This window comes from Spodoptera frugiperda, chromosome 24 (assembly GCF_023101765.2).
Source record: "Spodoptera frugiperda isolate SF20-4 chromosome 24, AGI-APGP_CSIRO_Sfru_2.0, whole genome shotgun sequence".
NCBI lineage: Eukaryota > Metazoa > Arthropoda > Insecta > Lepidoptera > Noctuidae > Spodoptera > Spodoptera frugiperda.
This window is the reverse complement of record NC_064235.1, coordinates 1,018,754-1,041,232: the sequence shown is the minus strand read 5'-3', so window position 1 is coordinate 1,041,232 and position 22,479 is coordinate 1,018,754. Positions and strand designations below refer to the sequence as shown.

Below are 22,479 nucleotides of genomic sequence, written 5' to 3'. Positions count from 1 at the left end.
GTAAACAAACAGTTTACCGGCTTATACCGGACGGATCACCTGATGGTAAGCAATCGCCGCCGAAACACCAGAGACGTTACACCAGACCTTTGGGGGTTAGAAATTCAAATATTGGGGATTCGGTAATTGGGTAGATTGGGAAAGACGGTAATTGGGCCTTCGGTAACCTCACTCAGTTAATGTAACAACGCAAGCGTTATGTCACGTCGGTCTTCTGCTCGGTCGTGGTATTACTCCGGTCGAGCCGGCCCATTCGTGCTAAACTCATGCTTACCTTTTTTTTGAGGTGGGAAAATCAACCAATGACTTCTGGGCGAGGCGAAAGGGAGTGTCACACTCTTACTGACTAAAAACCACCCCGTTCCTACTGCTGCTTTTCGAGCCGGAGCCCCGGTAAACCCGCTAGGTAGTCCGCAGCTCCGAAAACTCATGCTTCATCATCATCATCATCAGCCTATAGCAGTCCACTGCTGGACATAGGCCTCCCCAATTGTTCGCCACTTTGCTCTATCACTAGCGACTCGCATCCAGCTCCTGCCAGCCATCCTGCGCAGATCGTCACTCCACCTCGCCTGGGGGCGTCCTACACTACGTTTACCGAGACGCGGTCTACCTCATATTTAATGATGAATCCCGACTGCAATATAATTTTCATATGCTCATATAGTACGTTGGTCGATAGCCGAGCCGCATCGCCTGGCCATTGACCATAGGCAGCAGAGCGTGGCGGCATATGCCACCGGCCACCACTATATACAAATTAGCAGGCATGCGTTTCAAAAGATTACAAAACGGTACTTTTTGAAGGTTAGCGCAGTAGCTGGGTGATTGGTTGCCGTGCTATGTGGAGCTGGTTCGAACTCCGAAAGAAATGGTGTTGAAAACACACTTAATGATTCTTTTACCATCCGCTCTGATCGGCTCCCATGGACCGTAGCGTGATCTTATATAGCCCTAACCTTCTACAACAAATTAACTATCTAACATAAAAAAAGCAATTCGGACTAATAGTTCCCGAGATTAGCGCATTCAATTTGACGTTTCAAAAGTGCCTTATTTAGGATTAATTGAAATAAATGCTTTGACTTTGACTTCAAACAAACTCTTCAGCTTTATATATTAGTATAGACTAGCGACCCGCCCCAGCTTCGGATGGGTGATATATTATATGCATGTATTATACATATAAACCTTCTTCTTGAATCACTCTAGCTATTAAAAAAACCGCATCAAAATCCGTTGCGTAATTTTAAAGATTTAAGCGTACAGACAAACATACAGACAAAAATAGCGACTTTGTTTTATACTATGTAGTGAAGTATAGACTAAAGCCGTGTGATCATTATACATTGTGATACATTTGAAGCCACCGCTACTCTTCCCGCGGGTGTTGTAAGACAGAGACCGAGCAGCAGCGGTCTCTGATAAACATGAACCTTAACCGCGATTTCCAAGCACCAAGCGTGAAGATTATGAGAGAAGATCATCTTCCGCCTTGGGTGGCGAGAAAAAAGAGTGTCAGATTCTTACTGACTAAACAGAGTAGGAAGTAGGAACGAAGTAGCCGTTCCTACTCCCGGACACCCGAAACACCAGAGGCGTTACAAATGCATTGCTGGCTTTTTGGAATTTAGGAATTTAAGGGTTGTTAGGGAATCGGAGATTGGGAAGATAGAGAAAGGGGGTAATTGGGCCTCCGGTAACCTGCACTGCTCGGCCGTGGTATCACTCCGGTCGAGCCGGCCCAGCAATGCTGAAGCATGGCTCTCATACACTTAGATGTATGGAGTACATGCATGTGTTTATAGGATCAATGGCTCTCGACCTGCACCGTTAGCGGGCAGTTCACGGTCGTGCGCGTGCGCACATTACGTGTAGGGCTGCGCGGGCGCTATTGTTAGGTCGCTAATGGTATTTAGAGCGATCACAAATTGAATTGATTTACTTTGCAGATGTTTTTTTGGTAAAAGAAGGTGTGTAATACGATTTGAATGACTTTTAATCGACTCGACTTCTTTTAATTGAATCGAATTATTTAATTCGACTTTTTGGGTGAAAAGTTGCAAGTTTGACTGTCAAATAATGAGGTATCGGGTTTGACTTTTAATTAATGCAACATTTCTCTGATATTCAGGGTGCTTTTCCACCAAAGATGTGCTAAGCTTAGCACTGGTGGAAACGGGTTCAACTAAGATATGTTTTTTGTATGGAAAGATGCGTGCTATGGATGCGTGTTATGGATATGTGTTATGGATGGTTTCCCTACTAAAGATAAAGTCACGATTTACTCAAATATATAAATGGAGAAAAGACCCATTAGTTTCGCACGGAACTCATGATGAAGAGTCCCTCTGTGAATCGAAACTAGTAAATCGTGATTTTTACACCAACAATACATTAGATTTTTAGTTTGAATTCCCCTTATAGATGTATTTCTTAACATGCGGTTTGCAGCACCGCATAATAGTTATAAAAATCACATTACCCATAATTATCCAATTAAACCAATATCAATCCCTAATTGTACAAATAACGTCATTAGTTCTGCCATTTGTGACTTGATATTGTCATTGAATTGTTCATCCGTCTTTGTGCGGCGTATTCATGACCGGAACCGCGTGGTTAGGCCAATTAATTAACTGCAGTGTGCGTTGACATTGCATTTGATGTCATTTCCTGTTGCATTTCGTTGCTCTCTTATATAAGGTGTTCTAAAAGTATCTGCCGCGGCTTTAATGGGAGGTAGTGTTGTGTTTGAAGATTACAATAGTGAATGTAAATGATTGATTATGAGTATTTTTTCTTTTATTAAAAAAAAAGATCTATGTGTTAGTTTGTTATGAAAGAGCTATCTCCACTTTATGCAGAGTAAAGTCAATGTTTATTTAACTTCTTTATGTTCTCAAATTTAATTAACTGGTCCGCGGTACGAAATTACTTCACAGGTATTGGGTAGTGCGTTTATCCAGGAAGGCTTTAAGCTAGATATATCTAAATCATCACGCTACGGTCAATAGGAGCCGAACAGAGTGGGTGAAACCGCGTGGAAGTAGATAGTAATTTGATAAATAAATAATATCGAAAATCTTAATTTGCACATCACATTAGGTATACATATAACATAATACTTATATATTGAAAAAAAGGCCAAAATGTATCCAAAAAATAGAATAAAATAACTAAATCCAATTTCTATCCAATAGCTAAAGCATCAAAGTAAACAAGATAAAAAAAAAACTGTGTATCATAATTAATCTGTGGCGAACGGTGTTGCCAACCTAATGAGAACTTTGTGCTGAGTGTTGCCGCATAACAAAAATGCAGCGGCAACTGAGTAACGTTAGTGTTTATTCGTACCAGGATTATCAACCTTCAAGAAAATATGGTAAGGTTCAAAATTGTTTGTTATGTTAAAAACTAACCGCTGTACTCAGAGTAATTTAAAGCTAAGCTTCCTGTAAGTATAGCCCCTCATTGCCGATGATGCGTACGCACCGTACGCATCGCATGTAGACATTGCCGATGATGCGGTCCGTACGATGCGGATCAGTGGACGCAGTTGTATGAGTTTGACTTTTTTTTCGACTGGCCTACTACCCAGGAGATATTATAGTGCATCAGTGTGTGCGCAAACACAGGTGCGTTCTCAGTACCCTCACTCTCTGAACCTATGGGGAGACTGATATCACCGGAGGTCAGGCTCAGGACCAAAGGCTTTACGTGCTTTCCGAGCCACGGGGGTAAAACACCGCCGAATTTCCTGTCTCCGGGCTAAAATGGTCATTTTATCCAGAAAATGCCATTATCACTTTTTGCCCGGTGCGGGAACTCAACCCGCTACTCTTTACACAGTAGCCGGTCACCATGCCCCCATTACATCTTAATAAACCTCTTTTCAGACCCGCAAGATTAATTTACCCCAGAACGCCAAAAAACGACACCCAACCTCTCATTCTTAATTCTTCTGTTCTAATCTTCTGTCTTCCTTCTCCAGGGCAACAGTATGAACCGGGCGGTTACGCGGCGGCGGTTCAGCAGCGAACGAACATGACGCAGCGAGAGGACGCGCTCAAGTTCGAGCAGGGCCGCATCAAAGCGTTGCAGGAGGAGCGACTGCATATACAGAAGAAAACATTCACGAAATGGATCAATTCCTTCTTGCAAAAGGTAAGAAATGCCAATACATCTATATTATACTTGCTGGCCTTACAAACTTCGTACTATAATCACGCACAAACATTCATACATACATACATACAGGTTAACTAAGAAGCTCCACCTTTTTTGATATGGTATAAGCCGGCAAACGGATCACCTGATGGTAAGCAATCGGCCGCCTGTGGCAACATCAGATAAATGATATTTATTTCTGTAAAGAGATTATAAAATAACACTTATACACTTCAATATTTTAAATAGCTAGATGAGGCAGAGGCGTTACAAGTGTGTTGCCGGTCTCTTGGGGTTTAGGAATTTAAAGGGTTATTGGGGAATCGGGAATTGGAAAGAATAGGAATGGGGGTAATTGTGCCTCCAATAACCTTACTCTCAGTTTCACGTCGGTTTTCTACTCGGCCGTGGTATTACTCCGGTCGAGCCGGCCCAGCAGTGCCGAAGCGTGGCTCTCCCACACTAAGAACACAGGTTTTTGTCAACGAGTTTGCGTGAATTTTTGTATGTTATAAATAACAGAAATACATATGAATAACTTAGTCAGTTGTTATTGCCATAATTGCATGACATAATATTCTATTAAAATATATGTGTCAACTGATGCATTACTCATATTATGATAGCGTTATCTCTTCAATTATAGTTATATATAATTATACATATTATCATCACGACTATTGCCCAGAAAAGTGGTCAGACATAGTGCATTGGTACCTTTTTGGGGGGGATAAATCATCCAATGACTTCTCTCGCCTTTCGCCGTCCGCAGCTCCGCTCAAGATAGTGCATAGGTACACGCCAAATGTAACTCTGAGCTGAAAACTACCTAGCGGGTTACCGGGACTCCGGCTCGAAAAGCAGGAGTAGGAACGGGGTGGTTACCGTAACCCGGTAACTCGGCAAGTAGCCCGCAGTTTAACTTACTAAGGAGTAACTTCAATACAGAAAGATACATATACATATAGAACAACAAATCTTTTTTTAAGGGATCTGGTTTCAGTTTTCTTTAACGCCTCCATATTTTAAAGTCAGGTAATATACTTAAAACCTTATCTTAAGTCCTTCTTCCTTAAGTCTGAAGTCTGAAAAATACTATACTAAAATCCGCATCAAAAACAGTTTAACCAAACGCTTGATAATCACGCATAAACATACATACATAAAGATAAAACTGAGAACCTCATTTTTTTTTGAAGTCGGTTTTAAAAATGCAATTATTCCAGACCAACCTAATGATCTTGTATCATCAGCGCGCCATTTTGTTAACACTAAGTACATTATAAAGACTGTGACCTTCAGCGCTGCAATCGTAATGATGTCACCGGTTTTCAATCATATTTATGATAAATCTGTTTGAGTGTTTGTGTACATGGCTTTTACGCATCGAAGAAAAGGCAGAGTCAGTGGGTGAGGTGAAAGGGAGTGCCAGACTCTTATTGACTAAATACCACCCCGTTCCTACTTCTGCTTTTCGAGCCGGAGCCCCGGTAAACCCGCTAGGTAGTACGCAGCTCCGTAGTCAGTAAGAGTCTAACACTCCCTTGCGCAAAAAGAAAGAAGTCCTTGGGCGAGGCATCATCATCTAATGATGATAATCACCCCTTAAAACAAAGTTTTAAAGGTTTATATTAAAGGAAGGTTATTCTCTCTACAAAGTATGAGCCCCTCTATCTACTCTTATTACAATAGGCTACTTTCCTACTAGTCAAGTTCAATACTTTTATCGAAATGTCAAAAACGATATTTTGTATGAACTTTGTATGAAATAGTGCGTTATGACGTCATGGTCATAAGTTTTTGACGTCAAATAGCAGACTTATTTCTAGAAATTTAGCTAGAAAAAATCGAAAATTAAATAGTTCATCATGAATGAGAGTGTGATTATTTTTTAATATTTTATTGTATTGAAAAGTTGTAATAATTTATTTTTGACCGAGGATAGTACCCAATTTTATCTTATTTTTTACAGGCGCGTATGGAAGTGGACGATCTCTTCGTGGACCTAGCAGACGGCCGACGGCTCCTCAAGTTGCTGGAGATAATCAGCGGCGAGCGACTGCCCAGGCCCAACAGTGGTCGCATGAGGGTCCACAAGATTGAAAATGTCAACAAGAGCTTGAGTTTCTTGCATACTAAGGTACGTTTCATTTCTTTTTTATGGTATAAGCCGGTAAACGAGCTGATGGATTATCTGATGGCTAAGCAATCGCCGCTGAATATAGACATCCGAAACACCAGAGATGTTACAGATGCGTTGCCAGCCTTTTGGGGTTAGGAGTTTAAAGGTTGTTGGGGAATCGGGGATTGGGAAGATTTGAGAGAGGGGTAATTGGACCTCCAGTAACCTCTCTCACTCAACGCAAGCGTTGTTTTACGTCGGTTTTCTGTAAGGCAGAAGCTAGCTTTGAAATCACTACATAGTATAAAACAAACTCGCTTTCTCTGTCCCTATATCCCTTTGTATGCTTAAATCTTTAAAACTACGCAACGTATTTTGATGCGGTTTTTTTAATAGATAGAGTGATTCAAGAGGAAGGTTTATATGTATAATACATGCATAATATATCACCATTGCACCCATGCGAAGTTGGGGCGGGTCGCTAGTATAAATATTAAGTAGCAACTGATTATAAATTTCAATAAATATTTTATACTAGGTAGGTAGGTACATGAGCATTTAAAGTAGCATTTGTATCGTAAAGCCGGGTTTTGTTTATCTTCTGATAACACGGTGATGGTAGATAGCGCGGTGATAACATCGCGTTGTATTGTCCTTTTGTACCTTTAATTAAATAGATATTATATAACTTTACGCCAGTTATTTTACTCAGGGTTAGGCTGAAGTGGTGGTTGGTAAAATTTTATTTAAATTTCCATCTGGTACCTAGATTATTTTAAAACATTAGACAAGTTTTTTTACTAGAGAAGTGCAATGTAGCTATACTGCAAAGATGTAATAGCTAAGCTGTGAAACTATGTGACCGTTTCCACTGATACTAAGCTGTGTAGCTATGTGAGGAAGATGCGCAGCTCGAGTATGCAATGTATCGATAGTAGGGAAGCCATCCATAGCACGCATCTTTCCATATAAAAAACATATCTTAGTTGAACCCGTTTCCACCAATGCTAAGCTATGTGTACCAATGAATATGATTGGTGGAAGCCAAACGCATTCACAGTAACGTAGCATAGCACATCTCTGGTGGAAAAGCAATCCAAAAATTGCACTCAGCTTACTTCCTATGCATCTATCTATTATCCTTACGTAATAATATAAATGGCAAAAGCTATATGTATACATAATTTTGAACGTCAAACGTTGAAAGTGTTTGAGTGTGAAATCGTTTAGGCGTGCCTGTACATTTATGTAAGAATATTACGTAATCGCTGAAGCCTGTTCGAGCCGCACATATGTGGGTCTTCTTCAACAATTTACTTATATAGAATGTAAACGGTACGCTCCCCAAACGTCGCAAACAGGTGATGGTAAAACAATAAAAAAAATTAAGGAATTCAATGTTTATTTAATGTAGATAATTATTAGCTGACCCGGCAAAATTCGGGTGTCCATGGGCGGCGCTGATCGCTTACCATCAGGTGACTCGTTTGCCACTTAATCCATAAAAAAATTATGACGCCTCAAAAATTTTTAAGTCTGCCCTGGACTTCCACAAATAATTCAAGGCTAAAATTTGCCAAATCGGTACAGCAGTTTTTAATAACTCCTGTCCCCAATCTTTCCAGTCCCAGTGGGGAATCGGGGCCCCAACAAATCTTAAATACTTGTAACGCCGCTGGTGTTTCGGGTGTCCATTGGTGGCGACGATATCATCAGATGATCCGTTTGATCGTTGTTTAAGATTTTGTGAGAAGATGGATGACTGATGAATTAGTTTTAAGCTATTAAAATTATTATACTTTTTGTATAGGTGTAAAATTATACATGTTTTTTTTACTAACTAACTAAATTAATAAATTATACCATAAAAATCAAAATTGAAATGTCGAAATAATTGATTTTTGACTGAGTAAAATACCCAATTCCTTGCCATTACAGGTGCGTCTGGAATCCATCGGAGCCGAAGATATAGTGGACGGCAACCCTCGCCTGATCCTCGGTCTGATATGGACCATCATCCTGCGGTTCCAGATTCAGGAGATCGAAATTGATGTTGTAAGTATATTATAAGACTCCGGAGCTGCGGACTACCTAGCGGGTTTACGGGGGCTCCGGCTCGAAAAGCAGGAGTAGGAACGGGGTGGTTTTTAGTCAGTAAGAGTTTGACACTCCCTCTCGCCTCGCCCAAGGCGGGAGAAGTCATTGGATGATTTTCCCCCCTCAAAAAAAAAAAAGTATAAGATAAGATTGATTTTTTAGCTTTTAACCACTTGTATGTCGGTATATAAGACACAATAGAAAACACATTGTGTCTCGCGTAGATCTGCGTTCCGACAGACAACGGGTTAATACGCTAGTTTCCAACTAGTCAAATTCAATATTTTTATTGAAATTTCCAAAAAACGTTACTTTTCTATGAATTTTGTAGGAGATCGCAACTTATGGCGTTATATTTTTTTGCGTCAAATAGCTTATGTACTTACTTCTCTAAAATTTGCTAGAAGAATATAAAAATCTATTTAGTCCATCAGTTAGGTAATGGAAAAATATTAGACACGTATTTTTTTATTTTGTCATATAAGATAACAATACTTAGATAAAACGAATCAAAGTTTAGGAGTGGGAGCAGATACGTCATTTCTACGGATAAAACGTACATACCTAGAAACAACGTCACGCGATATTTCAAATCGATATATCATCGAAAGTATTTGTTTCCGTGAGAAAATAAAAAATACGTGTCTAACATTTTTCCATTACCTAACTGACGGACTGAATAGATTTTTAATTTTCATACCCCGTCATCATCCCTATTTTAATACCTGTCTCTACTTCTTTTAGGACGAAGAAAATGAATCTTCGGAGAAGAAATCAGCCAAGGATGCCCTGCTTCTCTGGTGCCAGCGGAAGACCAGTGGCTACCACGGAGTCCACATACACAACTTCACAGACTCTTGGAGATCCGGTCTTGGATTCAATGCTCTTATCCACGCTCACAGGTACGGTCGCCCATCCATTTCCAAACCTTGGACGGGTTTGCTTAACCTTTGCTCTGTGTTAAATGAGGATTGTGTAAGGTTTTGGTTTTGATTCTAGGTAAGCGATTAAGATAGTTGGACAAGGGGTCTTGAGTTCGATTGCAGCGTCGGCCAAAGTATTACTGGTCTTTTTGATGGTTGTGTAAGGTTTTGGGTTCGATTCTAGGTAAGGGATTAAAACAGTCGGACAAAGGGTCTTAGGTTCGATTCCCGAGTCGGACAAAGTATGACTGGGCTATTTTCGGTTTTTCGAAATTATCTCAGTAGTAGCACGGAGTCTGGAATTGTGCCCAGTATATGGCAATAGGCTCACCCTCTATTACATGGGACTTATAACACAAATAGTAAAAAGTAGGTGTATATTGTATAGTGGCATTACGTGCCGTAATATACACCTCTGCCTACCCCTTCGGGGATAAAAGCCGTGACATAGCATACCTAATTAATATTTCTCTTTTCTCTCTTCAGACCAGACCTGTTCCGTTGGTCAGAGGTCCCAGTAACTGACCACGTGGAGACCCTGAACCATGCCTTCGACGTGGCCCACAAGCACCTGGGCATTCCTCGTCTTCTGGACGCCGAGGGTAAGGAAACCAGCTCCTATTGTTTATTTATTTATTTATAGACAGGGAGGCAGGTGAAACACCGGATAACGCTCACATCCTGTCAATTTTCACTAGTTAATTTCTTGCAGTTGACTAAATATCTAAGTGTGGGAGACCCATGTTTCGGCACTACTGGGCCGGCTTGAGCGGAGTGATACCACAGCCGAGCAGAAAACCGACGTGAAATAACCGAAGCGTTGTGTGAGTTAGGTTACCGCGGAGGCTCAATTACCACCCTTTCCCCATCTTCCCAATCCCCGATTCCCCAACATCACCTAAATTTCTAACCCCCAAAATCACCTGATGTAAGCAATCGCCGCCGCCGCCAATGGACACTTGAAACACTAGAGGCGTTACAAGTACGTTGCCGGCCTTTTGGGGGTTAGGAATTTAAGGGTTGTTGGGCAATCGGGGATTGGGAAGATGGGGAAAGGGTTTCTAATTGAGCCTCCGGTAACCTCGCTCACACAACGCAATCGTTGTTTGACGTCGGTTTTCAGTCAAGCCGTGGTATCACTCCGATCGAGCCGGCCCAGCAGTGACAAAGCATGGCTCTCCCACACTTGGAAGATTATGCCGGAATCCTCTTTTGAGGCAGAGACACATGGTCCAGCAGAATCCTCTCATGGGCTGGTGATGCTTACAATAACAATGTAACCAAGAATTGTATTGTGAATCTGATTGAAAAAGAGTAACCTATGGAGTTTCTTGCTCGTTCTTCTCCATAGGAATCTACACTTTGGAACGAGCAAATAGAGCAACTAGAGGACTGACCGATAGACAGACGTTATTAATATTATTATATTTGCTTTGATATTCAAAAGTGCCTTCCTGGTCTATTTGAAATAAATATTTTGACTTTGAATAAAGTTTCTCTTTCCTCCCACCAGATGTCGACACCAGCCGTCCTGATGAGAAATCTGTTATGACATATGTGGCATCATACTACCACACATTTGCCAGAATGAAGAATGAACAAAAGAGTGGAAGGAGAATCGCCAACGTAAGTACATGTTTAATCTGATCCGGAGCTGCGGACTACCTAGCGGGTTTACCGGGGCTCCGGCTCGAAAAGCAGGAGTAGGAACGGGGTGGTTTTTAGTCAGTAAGAGTCTGACACTCCCTCTCGCCTCACCCAAGGCGGGAGAAGTCATTGGATGATTATCGCCACTCAAAAAAAAAAAGTACATGTTTAGCACTGTTTCTAGCTGGTTCCTTAGTGTTGAAGCGTGATGGTATACTATACATACATATACTGTATGGAGAAACCTCTTATGACTTAATGTAAACCACATATTTGTTATCATCTTGGCTGACGATATACGAAAAATGAGCGAAATAGGCTCAGTAGTTAAGCCAAAAAGTGCATTATTCTCTCAATGAGACAATAAAAATAACAAAGTAAAGTTCTAAGGTACCTAGTTACTAGTCTTCCGAAAGCACGCGTGCGCACGAAATTTTTGTTGTTTTGTTATTGTGATAAAAATAAAACTAATGAGTACCTATACAAAAAAAGTTTATTTAGGAAAGTGGTTTGTAATCATGAGTACAATCACGTGTTTAAATATCGTTCACTAATTACCAGTCACCATATATGAGCAATTGAGCATTCCTATCAAATTTTTAAAGATACTAGCAAACTTTTCCTTGTTTCCCTGCTTTTCTTTTGCAAGTTTTCCTGAATTTTCTTTGCTATAAACCTCACGGAGCCCGAGACCTTTCCAACGAATGCAAAACCGTGGAAATCGGTTCGTGCGTTCTGGAGTTATAGCGTCAGGAAGGAAAACGCGACTTATTTTTATATTATAGATAAAGTAATTTTAATGTATCTTATATCATGTTTTCACAGATTATCGGCCAAATGATGGACTGTGATGACCGTAAGGGTGAATACAGCAAGCTGTTCACCAAGCTACTGGAGTGGATACTGCTGAAGATCCAGGAGCTGAATGGAAGGGAGTTCCCTAACTCCCTGGATGGTATACAGAGACTGCTGCTGTCTTTCAAGCAGTATAGGACTGTTGAGAAGCCTCCTAAGTAAGTATTTTTAATGTTTAAGCCAACCCTTTCTTGATCAAGAACCATTTTTAACATTAACCACCTGTGTCGCTTTGCCAAGCAAGGGATCCCGACTTGACTGCCTCGATGGCTGAGTGGTTGCAAGTGCTTCTGCCGGGCAAGGGGAAGTATTGCTAGACTTTTTTGAGTCTGAAAATGTGTCCAGTATATGGCAATAGGCTCACCCCTTATTACATGGGACTTATAACACAAACGGTACATTATATAGCGGCGTAACTTGCCGTAATGTGCTCCTCTGCCTACCCCTTTGGGGATGAAAAGTCGTGACGTTGTATGTCTACTATACATTCTCAGAGTACATTACAAATATGTATTACTTAAATATAATTTATTTTCAGATACAAGGAGCGGTCGGAAATCGAAGCCCTATACTTTGACATCAACACGATGCAGAAGAGCCTCACTGGAGAAGCCTGGGCCCCCCTCGAAGGCCAGCTGCCTCAGGACCTGGAGAGAGCCTGGCAGCAGCTGGAACAGGTACCAGCTACCTCTTTTTCATCGGCAATGCCTACATGCGATGCGTACTGATGACGTCATACGGAATGCGTACGATGCCTCAAAAACTATATTTTCTATGATTTTTGTATGAAATACAGCGTTATGTCAGGTTTTTACGTCAAATAGCAGACTTATTTCTAGAAAAATTGTTAGAATAGAGTATAGAAGTATATGTAGAAAATCGTGTGGTTTATATTGTATATTCTCAGCGTACATTACAAATATATATTACACTAGCTACTTCAGCGCGGTTTCTCCCGCTCTGCTCGGCTCCTATTGGTCATAGCGTGATGTTTTATAGCCTATAGCCTTCCTCGATAAATGCACTATCCAACACAAAAAGAATTATTCAAATCGGACCAGTAGTTCCGGAGATTAGCGCGTTCAAACAAACTCTTCAGATTTATAATATTAAGTATAGATTTGCACATAAGAAGCAGATATCTTCAACCGATAGAGCTGAAATTTTGTATACACTGTCAGTCTGTCTGTCAGTGAAGCTAGGTGCTCGATAACTTGTCTCAATCTTTAGATTAAGGTGCTTTTCCACCAGAGATGTGCTATGCTACGTTGCTGTGGATACGTTTGACTTCCACCAATCATATTCATTGGTACACATAGCTTAGCACTGGTGGAATCGAACTCAGCTAAGCTATGTTTTTATATGGAAAAATGCGTGCTATGGATGAGTTCCCTACTATCGATACATCGCATACTCGAGCTGAGCATCTTCCTCGCACAGCTACATAGCTTAGTATCAGTGGAAAGGGTCACATAGTTTCACAACTTAGTTATTACATCTTCGTAGCATAGCTACATAGCACATCTCTGGTGGAAAAGTGTCCTGAGGGTGCTTTTTAAGATCGACAAAGAACATTGGCCAATAAATGACGATACTACCTACTTTAAGCCTTAAACAAGTAGTTATGTAATATTATAATGTTATTTGCTTCTATTTTCTAGGCGGAGCATGCTCGTGAGATCGCGCTAAGAACAGAATTACTACGACAGCAGAGGTTGGAACAACTGAACTACAAGTTTAATACTAAAGTAAGTAATGTTTACCTTACAATAATGCCGACTTTTAATGGCAAAAGGTTGAAATATAAAACATTTGTCACCACCTCTACTCTGCCCGCGGGTGTCGTATACCCGAGGCAAGAGTGGGATCAAGACTACACATTTGAACGAGACTGGACAGCAGTGCTCTCTGATAAACCTGACACTTGTAGGATTTCCAACTGGAGCGTAGAAACTATGATAAAACCGATGTATTAAAGATGTAATTTTAAAAATGTACGAGCATGCTTGAATAATTTCGAGCCACACCTGTAGGGCAACTCCGGAGTAGCCCTACAGGTGTGACTAGAACACACACAACAAGAACCGGTTCTCGAATGCGAAGTTTCGTTTAATCTTCGGCCGTAGGTTTTATTAATTTTTTTGAATTTCATATCAAAACCTATTTATTTATCTTCATTTCATTCGTTCATTTTTGTTCATGAAAGTACGCAATAAATGGAATTGTATTAAAAAATCTGCGAAGTTTCGGACGAAACTCCGTCTTTCGTTGAATTAGAGTAGACCTCCAGGACTCACAAATCATTAATTATACTTACAAAGAACATCAACTCTTTTATTTCCCTTTTAATCATTTAAAAACATTCTATTACACGATATTAAACCCTCTATTTCCTCTCAACAGTCGGTCCTCCGTAAGGGCTACCTGAAAGAGATGATCCAGGTGCTCTCGGACCCTCGCTACGGCTCCAACCTGGCGCAGGTGGACGCCACCGTCAAGAAACATGAGGCCATCTCCGCTGATATACTGGCCAGGTAAGAGTTGTTCTGATTCGGAGCTGCGGACTACCTAGCGGGTTACCGGAGCTCCGGCTTGAAAAGCAGGAGTAAGAACGGGGTGGTTTTTAGTCAGTAAGAAAAAAAAAAAAAAAAAATTAGTGACTGCATGGTTGCCGTGCGAGGTGTAGAGGGTTAGATTCCCGAACGGAGCAACTCTTTGTGTGATCTACAAATTATTATTCATGGGTGTCATGTGTATGTGGACTTGTATGTTTGTAAACGCACCCACGACACAGGAGACAATCCTTGTGTGGGGCAACGTGTTTAAAAAGATTGTATATCTTTTTCAAGGTCCTATCCTATTTTTAAGGGTCCTTTTAATTTGGGCCTTCTTTAATATACCGCCAATCTAGTCGATATATGTCCATCTAGAGCGCCTTCTACCGACGATCCCATTAATATCCACTTTGTATCTAGTTCAAAATCAAAGTCAACATCAAAATCTACCACCACCAATCAATACTCTACATGCTAATCCCCCAATCCTCTTCAGAACCGAACGTTTCGAAGACCTATCAGCCATGGCAGCGGAATTAGTCCGTGAGAACTACCACGGAGCTGAAGCCGTCTCCAGGACTGAACAGGCGGTGCTGACCAGGTGGAACGAACTCTTGGAGCTGCTGGAACGGCACCGGAGCTCGTTGGCCAAGCTGGCGCATCTCATGGCGCTGCTGAGAGAGGCTGACACTGTCGGACATACTCTTACTGAGATGAAGGTGAGTAGAGAAGTTTTTTTTAGTTTACTACGAATTTCGTTAAGTTTTGAATGGAAAAAAGGTAATTTAAAAAACTAAAAAACCCGACTGCGTTTCCTTACAATATGAAAATGAAAAACCCTAAAACAAGAATACAAGAAAAATTTAACCAGTCGGGACCCAATCCAAATATTAGACTTTGGACACATACGGCTGGCTTTCTAGAATGGGTCCCGACTGCTTAAATTTTTCTTGTATTCTTGTTTTAGGTTTTTCATTTTCATATTGTAAAGAAACGCAGTCGGGTTTTTTAGTTTTTTAAATTACCTTTTTTATTTTATTTTCTTTTAGTTTTATTATTTATTATATTTTGATATATCTAGGTGTCACTCTCACAGTAAATACGAATCAAACGCTGAAATCAAGCTGAAATCCATCGAGTCGTTCAGGCTAGAGAGTGAGCAATATTCGAATTTGGCGCCAAAAATCCGCCATTTTGTTTATTTTATTATTTTATAAATATCCAGTGTCACTCTCACAGTAAATACGAATCTAACGACACCTCTCAAGTCAAAATCCATCAAGCCGTTTAGGCTGCAGAGCGTGCCAAACAATTATACATACATACATACATACATACATACATACATACTCTCGAAAAACATAACCCTCCTTCTGACGCAGTCGGGTAAAAAATATATGAAAAGTATATGGTCGATTTCTAGAACATAATAAGGGTGATGACATACCTAGTAGTAAAAATCTAATTAGTAAAAAGCATACATCAACTAGTTTCCACTACCTAATTAATTTACTCAGAATTTACTTACTTAGTTTGGCCTTTAACAGAACATCGATCAAACAAATGTCGTTCGTCATACAGAAATCATTCATATAACGCTTTGGTTTGATGACTGTAATGTTATAACTATTTTACTTTAAATAAATAATAGAAAAGTTTAAAGAAGACTGCCTCGTTGGCAAGTGCGACTGCCAACAAGAGGTCTCGGGTTTGATTCCCAGTTCGGGCAAACTATCGGTGGGCTTTTTTTCGGTTTTCCGAAAATGTCTTAGTAGTATCACAAAGTCTGGAATTGCCACACCCCTTATTACATGGGACTTATAAATGGTGAAAAATGTGTGTACATTGTATAGCGGCATTACGTATCGTAATGGTCACCTCTGCCTATTTATTTTTGTTTTGTAATATCTATCGTGAGACATACCAACTGTTCACTCATGTACATTAATGGAAAAAAGCTCTACTAGTTTCAAGCTTATCTCATTTTTTTGTATTTTAGTAGTATGTAATGTTTTTCCCACATTTAAATAACTTTTTTCTATCCACAGGCCCAATTCCAATCCGAGGAAGTGGGTCGCCACCTGGTGGACGTGGAGCGCCTGTTGCAAGCGCACGCGCTGCAGGAGCTGCAGCTTGGCGCCCTGGACGAGACCATCCGCCGCCTGGTGCGGCAGGGGGCCAGCGCTGATGGCGCCGCGCAGCCCAAGCAACAGCTGACGCAGCAACTGACGCAGTTGACGCATGATTATGACAGGTTAGTGAGTTGATAGAGTGAAGAAGGAAAGAAAGGGAAAGAAAATACTTTTATTTTATTTTATTTTATTTTATTAGGACAAAAAACAGTTACATGCCAAACTTAACTAAGATTCTTAAATTAGCACACACAAAACATACTATAATAATACTTTTATTTCACACGCTAAAAGCACTGTCTCGTTGGTTGAGTGTGTTGAGTGTGCGATAAGGAGTCTCGGGTTCGATTCCCGTCTCGGGCAAATGAAAGAGATAGAAAATACATTTATTCGACATGCAAAACACTGCCTCGTTGGTCGAGTGTGTAAGTGCGACTGCCAGACAAAGAGTCTCGGGTTCGATTCCTGGGTCGGGCAAATGAAAGAGATAGAAAATACATATATTTCACACGCAAAAAACACTGCCTCGTTGGTCGAGTGTGTAAGTGCGACTGCCAGACAAAGAGTCTCGGGTTCGATTCCCGGGCCGCGCTGATGGCGCCACGCAGCCTAAACAACAGCTGACCCAGCAACTGACGCAGTTGACGCATGATTATGATAGGTTAGTGAGTTGAAGCGAAGAAGGAAAGAGATAGAAAATACATTTATGATTTTATTGTAACTTTCGTGAGACATACTAAATTAATTATTATGTTAACGGCTTACTCACGTAATGTTTTGACGAGGAACTCGACTAGTTTCAAGCCATGCTAGAGGCACGACGCGGCGATTGTCGCGCTGCTACTAGTCGAGTTCCTCGTCAAAACATTACGTGAGTAAGCCGATAACATAATAATTAAATACATATATTTCACACGCAAAAAACACTGTCTCATTGATCGAGTGTGTAAGTGCGACTGCCAGACAAAGAGTCTCGGGTTCGATTCCCGGGCCGCGCTGATGGCGCCACGCAGCCTAAACAACAGCTGACCCAGCAACTGACGCAGTTGACGCATGATTATGATAGGTTAGTGAGTTGATAAATGATATTTATTTTGCAAATCTATTATATAAAAATAAGTCGGGTTTTCCTTCCTGACGCTATAACTCCAGATCGCACGAACCGATTTCCACGGTTTTGCATTCGATGGAAAGGTAACGGGTTCCGTGATGTTTATAGCAAAGCAAAATTAAAAAAAAAAAACGAGAAAAGAGCAGATGGCGAAACGGAGTTCGCTGGGTTTGCTAGTCTATTATATAAAAATAAGTCGGGTTTTCCTTCCTGACGCTATAACTCCAGAACGCACGAACCGATTTCCACGGTTTTGCATTCGTTGGAAAGGTCTCGGGCTCCGTGAGGTTTATAGCAAAGAAAATTCAAGAGAAAAGCAGGAAAACAGGGAAAATCATTGGTGGCGAAACGGAGTTCGCCGGGTTTGCTAATCATGTAATAAATGTTACATATTTACTTCCAGCTTGGTAGCCGCTGCCAAAGACCGTAAAGCCAGACTGGAAGACGCCAGGAACCTGTACCAGTTCCTCGAAGACCATGATGAGGAAGAAGGTGAGATATTCTTTATTTATTTATTTTAATACATTCTTAAGCAAAGTATGTACAATATGTTTTGGACATCATAATATACGGGGTAATTACGCGACATCCTGCGCGAGCGATCTAGACGCGAAGGCGTTGCGATGCGGCGCGGCTATGTCCTACGTGCATGTGAATCGTTTCGATAGATTGACGGCCTATAGATTGACAGCCTATAGATTGACAGCCTATAGATTGACAGCCTATAGATTGACAGTCTATAGATTGACAGCCTATAGATTGACAGCCTATAGATTGACAGTCTATAGATTGACAGCCTATAGATTGACAGTCTATAGATTGACAGTCTATAGATTGACAGCCTATAGATTGACAGTCTATAGATTGACAGTCTATAGATTGACAGCCTATAGATTGACAGCCTATGGATTGACTGTCTATTGAATGACAGCCTATTGAATGACAGCCTATAGATTGACAGCCTATGGATTGACAGTCTATTGAATGACAGCCTATTGAATGACAGCCTATAGATTGACAGTCTATTGAATGACAGCCTATTGAATGACAGCCTATAGATTGACAGTCTATAGATTGACAGTCTATAGATTGACAGCCTATAGATTGACAGTCTATTGATTGACAGTCTATAGATTGACAGCCTATAGATTGACAGTCTATAGATTGACAGTCTATAGATTGACAGCCTATAGATTGACAGTCTATAGATTGACAGTCTATAGATTGACAGACTATAGATTGACATGGGCTATAGATTGGCAGCCTATAGAGTGACATACTATTAATTGTCATTGACTATATAGAAACAAAATCGGCTTTATGTTTAAAACATTTTCTTTTACCTTTTCCCAGGCTGGGTGACGGAGAAACAGCGCATATGTCGCACAGAAGTAGCGGCGAAGGAACTGCGCGCCGTCCTAGCATTGAGACAGAAGCACACTGCCCTACTGCACGAGCTGCGCGCTAGAGACCATGTCTCGCAACGACACAGGGCCAAGGGACAGAGGTATGATGTTATTTTAAGTCAAAGTCGAATCATTTATTCCAATTAAACCATATAATGAGGTACTTTTGAAACGTCAACAAAAAAAGAAATAAATAATACTATCTCAGTCTGCTACGAGCAGACGGATCACTTGATGCTAAGCAATTGCCGCCGTCCATGGCCACTCGAAACACCAGAGGCGTTACAAGCGCGTTGCCGGCCTTTTTGATGTTGGAATTTAAGAGTTGTTGGGGAATCGGGGGCTGGGAAGATTGAGGAGAGGGGTAATTGGATCTCTGGTAACCTCACTCTCACAACGCAAGGGTTGTTTTACGTCGGTTTTCTGTGAGGCCGTTATATCACTCCGGTCGAGTCGGCTGGATTATAAGACTAAACCCCTCATTAGAAGAGGGGGTACCCTATGCATATTCAATTAATTATATACATAACAGCTCTCCATTAATAAAAACACAATATTTAATACTATGTATTATTATATTCTAGCCTAATCGACGCGAAGCACCCGAAATCAGCGGAGATCGAGCGCCGCCTGACATCACTGAACAAACAGTGGCAGATACTGCGCGAGCTCGCCGCCGCCAGGGAGAAGCAGCTGGCTGATGCTGCAGAGGCACACCAGGTAACTGAACTAAAGTCTTCATGATCACTATTATTAGAATTTATGACGGGATATTTACCGTGTTTATTCATTTTGATGAGATTCCGATATTTCGGCGCTGTTGCAAGCGCCATGATCACGTATTAACTGTAAATAAACATGGTAAATATCCCGTCATAAGTTCTAATAGTGTTAGTGACCATATCAGTTTAAAAACTAATTTCATGATCTTTTCAAAGTCAGAGTGAATAGGTTCTACAGGATACACTTTGGAGAGTGTGCATCCGATCTATTCGACCTTATCCTACCGCCATCCTTTCAACATAGGACTAGTAGAAAGTCGGCCCACTATCATCCCTACAGAGTGGACTTCGGTTCGAATCCACGTTCCTAATCCGTGCAGCCAGGGAATGGAACAATCTGCCGGCTTCTATCTTTCCTGAGAAATACAACCCGGGTCTTTTCAATGTCAGAGTGAATAGGTACTTTCTAAGTCTGTGTGCTCCATCTTCGGCCACATCTTCGCTTCGCCGTCCTGGCAGTAAGCGGGTTGGTGGCCGAACGTAGACTTTTCTTAGCTATAAACCTCACGGAGCCCGAGACCTTTCCAACGATTGCAAAACTGTGGAAATCGGTTCGTGCGTTCTGGAGTTATAGCGTCAGGAAGGAAGGAAAATCCGACTTATTATATACATCTTTGCATTACATCTTTGTATTATCATACCATATCCATAATCTAATAAAACTACAAAGTGCTCTACACAGACTATTATTTATATATTAAAACGTTCCAATTCACACAAAATTACTATTTTAACGTTCCATTTTCTAAGAACTAATCTATAGGTATGTAATAGGTATACAAGTAACATTGTTTTGATACAAATTAAACACTATATAGTTAATCAGCATTTTACTTTCAATACACTCGCAACCCTTTACACTAAAAAACCTTTCTCCCCCAGTTCTACGGCGACGCAAACGAAGCAGAATCCTGGATGAAGGAGAAGCGTCCTCTAGTGGCGACGGACGACTGCGGACGCGACGCGCCGTCGGCGGGCGCGCTGCTAGCGCGACACAAGGTGACGCACGACGAGCTGCGCGCGCACGCCGCCGAGCTGCACGCGCTGCGGGCGCACGCTGACAGGCTGCACGCCGCCGGCATCACCTGTCTACAGGTAGGGGATTTAGAGTTTATTTTTTATGATATAAGCCGGTAAACGAGCAGACGGATCACCTGATGGTAAGAAATCGCCGCCGCCCATGGACACCTGAAACACCAGAGGCCTTTTGGGGGTTAGGAATTTAAGGAATCGGGGTTGGGAAGATTCTGAAAGGGGCATCACCTGCTTACAGGTAGGGGTTTAAAGTTATTTTTTATGTAACAATAGTCTCACCCCATATTAAATGGGACTTATAACACAAATGTTGAAATATGCGTGTACATTGAATAGCGGCATTAGGCATCACCTGTCTACAGGTGAGGATTTACTCGCGCGCTCATAGTCATTTAATGGTTACTTAACCCAGTCCTTAGCAATTGCTTTTGCATACAAAATCGTTACTAAGGAATAGTTTAAATAAGCATTGGATGACTCTGAGTGTGGTAGCTAGAGTTATTTTTTTATGATATAAGCCGGTAAAGGGCCCTGGAACATGTTAGGGAGAAAGTCAATACCATTAGTTTGCTGGCTGATTCGTGAGTCGATTTTTGATTGTATATTTTTTTATGATATAAGCCGGTAAACGAGCAGACGCATCACCTGATGGTAAGCAATCGCTGCCGGCCATGGACACTTTGGGAGGCCTTTTGGGAGTTAGGAAATTAAGGAATCGGGGTTGGGAAGATTGGGAAAGGGGCATCACCTGCCTACAGGTAGGGATATAGAGTCATTTTTTTATGTAACAATAGGCTCACCCCCTATTACATGGGACTTATAACACAAATAGTGAAATGTGGGTGTACATTGTATAGCGGCATTACGTGTCGTAATGTGCACCTCTGCCAACCCCTTCAGGGATAAAAGGCGTGAAGTTGTGTGTGAGTTTTGTTTTATGGTATAAGTCGGTAAACGAGCAGATGGATCACCTGATGGTAAGCTATTGCCGCCGCCCATGGACACTTGAAACACCAGAGGGGAAACAAGTGCATTCCCGGCCTTTTGGGGGTTAGGAATTTAAGGATTGTTGAGTAATTGGGGATTTTGAAGATTGGTGAAAGGAGTAATTAGGGCTCCGGTAACCTCACTCACACAACGCAAGCGTTGTTTCACGTCGGTTTTCTGCTCGGACGTGGTATTACTCCGGTCGAGCCGGCCCAGCAGTGCCGAAGCATGGCGAGCCCACACTTATATTTATTTTACTTTTTTTTTTTCTGGCTTATTTATTTATTCGAAGTAAATTATTATGATCACTTACACGTTATTTACAACTTATAAATAAGGAAAAAAAAGGAATAAAAACATTCATTTACACTTTACATCTTATAAATATTGATTTCTTATGTTATAAAACACGTATTTCTCTCTCTTCAGCTGCCGACAGAAGTGGAGTCCACTCCCGCGATTGAGGAAGAGGAGTGGGTGAACGAATCTAGACTGGTGCCCACTGAGGTCTGGGAGGAGGAACCAGTGGAACGGCTGGAGCATAGAACTGTTACGGAGGAGAGGAGCGTGCCTCAGGTAATATCTCTTGGTTATAATTTTGTTACGCAACATCCTGCGTGAGCGATGTAGAAGTGAACGCGACGCGGTGCGGTGACA

At 41.3% G+C, this 22,479-nt stretch overlaps 1 protein-coding gene across 1 annotated transcript in view; it reads left to right on the top strand.

Moving 5' to 3' along the window:
- LOC118278469 (spectrin beta chain, non-erythrocytic 1) overlaps positions 1–22,479 on the top strand; it is a 110,822-nt gene that overhangs the window by 21,131 nt on the left and 67,212 nt on the right. Inside the window, exons 2-20 of the mRNA XM_050703356.1 lie at positions 3,204–3,385; positions 3,995–4,167; positions 6,143–6,310; positions 8,231–8,347; positions 9,134–9,291; positions 9,799–9,914; positions 10,826–10,938; positions 11,785–11,972; positions 12,353–12,491; positions 13,476–13,562; positions 14,218–14,348; positions 14,866–15,088; positions 16,418–16,572; positions 17,517–17,567; positions 18,016–18,104; positions 18,966–19,119; positions 19,603–19,738; positions 20,683–20,895; positions 22,252–22,398. Coding sequence (XP_050559313.1) covers positions 3,319–3,385; positions 3,995–4,167; positions 6,143–6,310; positions 8,231–8,347; positions 9,134–9,291; positions 9,799–9,914; positions 10,826–10,938; positions 11,785–11,972; positions 12,353–12,491; positions 13,476–13,562; positions 14,218–14,348; positions 14,866–15,088; positions 16,418–16,572; positions 17,517–17,567; positions 18,016–18,104; positions 18,966–19,119; positions 19,603–19,738; positions 20,683–20,895; positions 22,252–22,398 — 2,625 coding nt within the window. The 5' untranslated portion in view covers positions 3,204–3,318. The remainder of the gene's footprint in view (positions 1–3,203; positions 3,386–3,994; positions 4,168–6,142; positions 6,311–8,230; positions 8,348–9,133; positions 9,292–9,798; positions 9,915–10,825; positions 10,939–11,784; positions 11,973–12,352; positions 12,492–13,475; positions 13,563–14,217; positions 14,349–14,865; positions 15,089–16,417; positions 16,573–17,516; positions 17,568–18,015; positions 18,105–18,965; positions 19,120–19,602; positions 19,739–20,682; positions 20,896–22,251; positions 22,399–22,479) is intronic.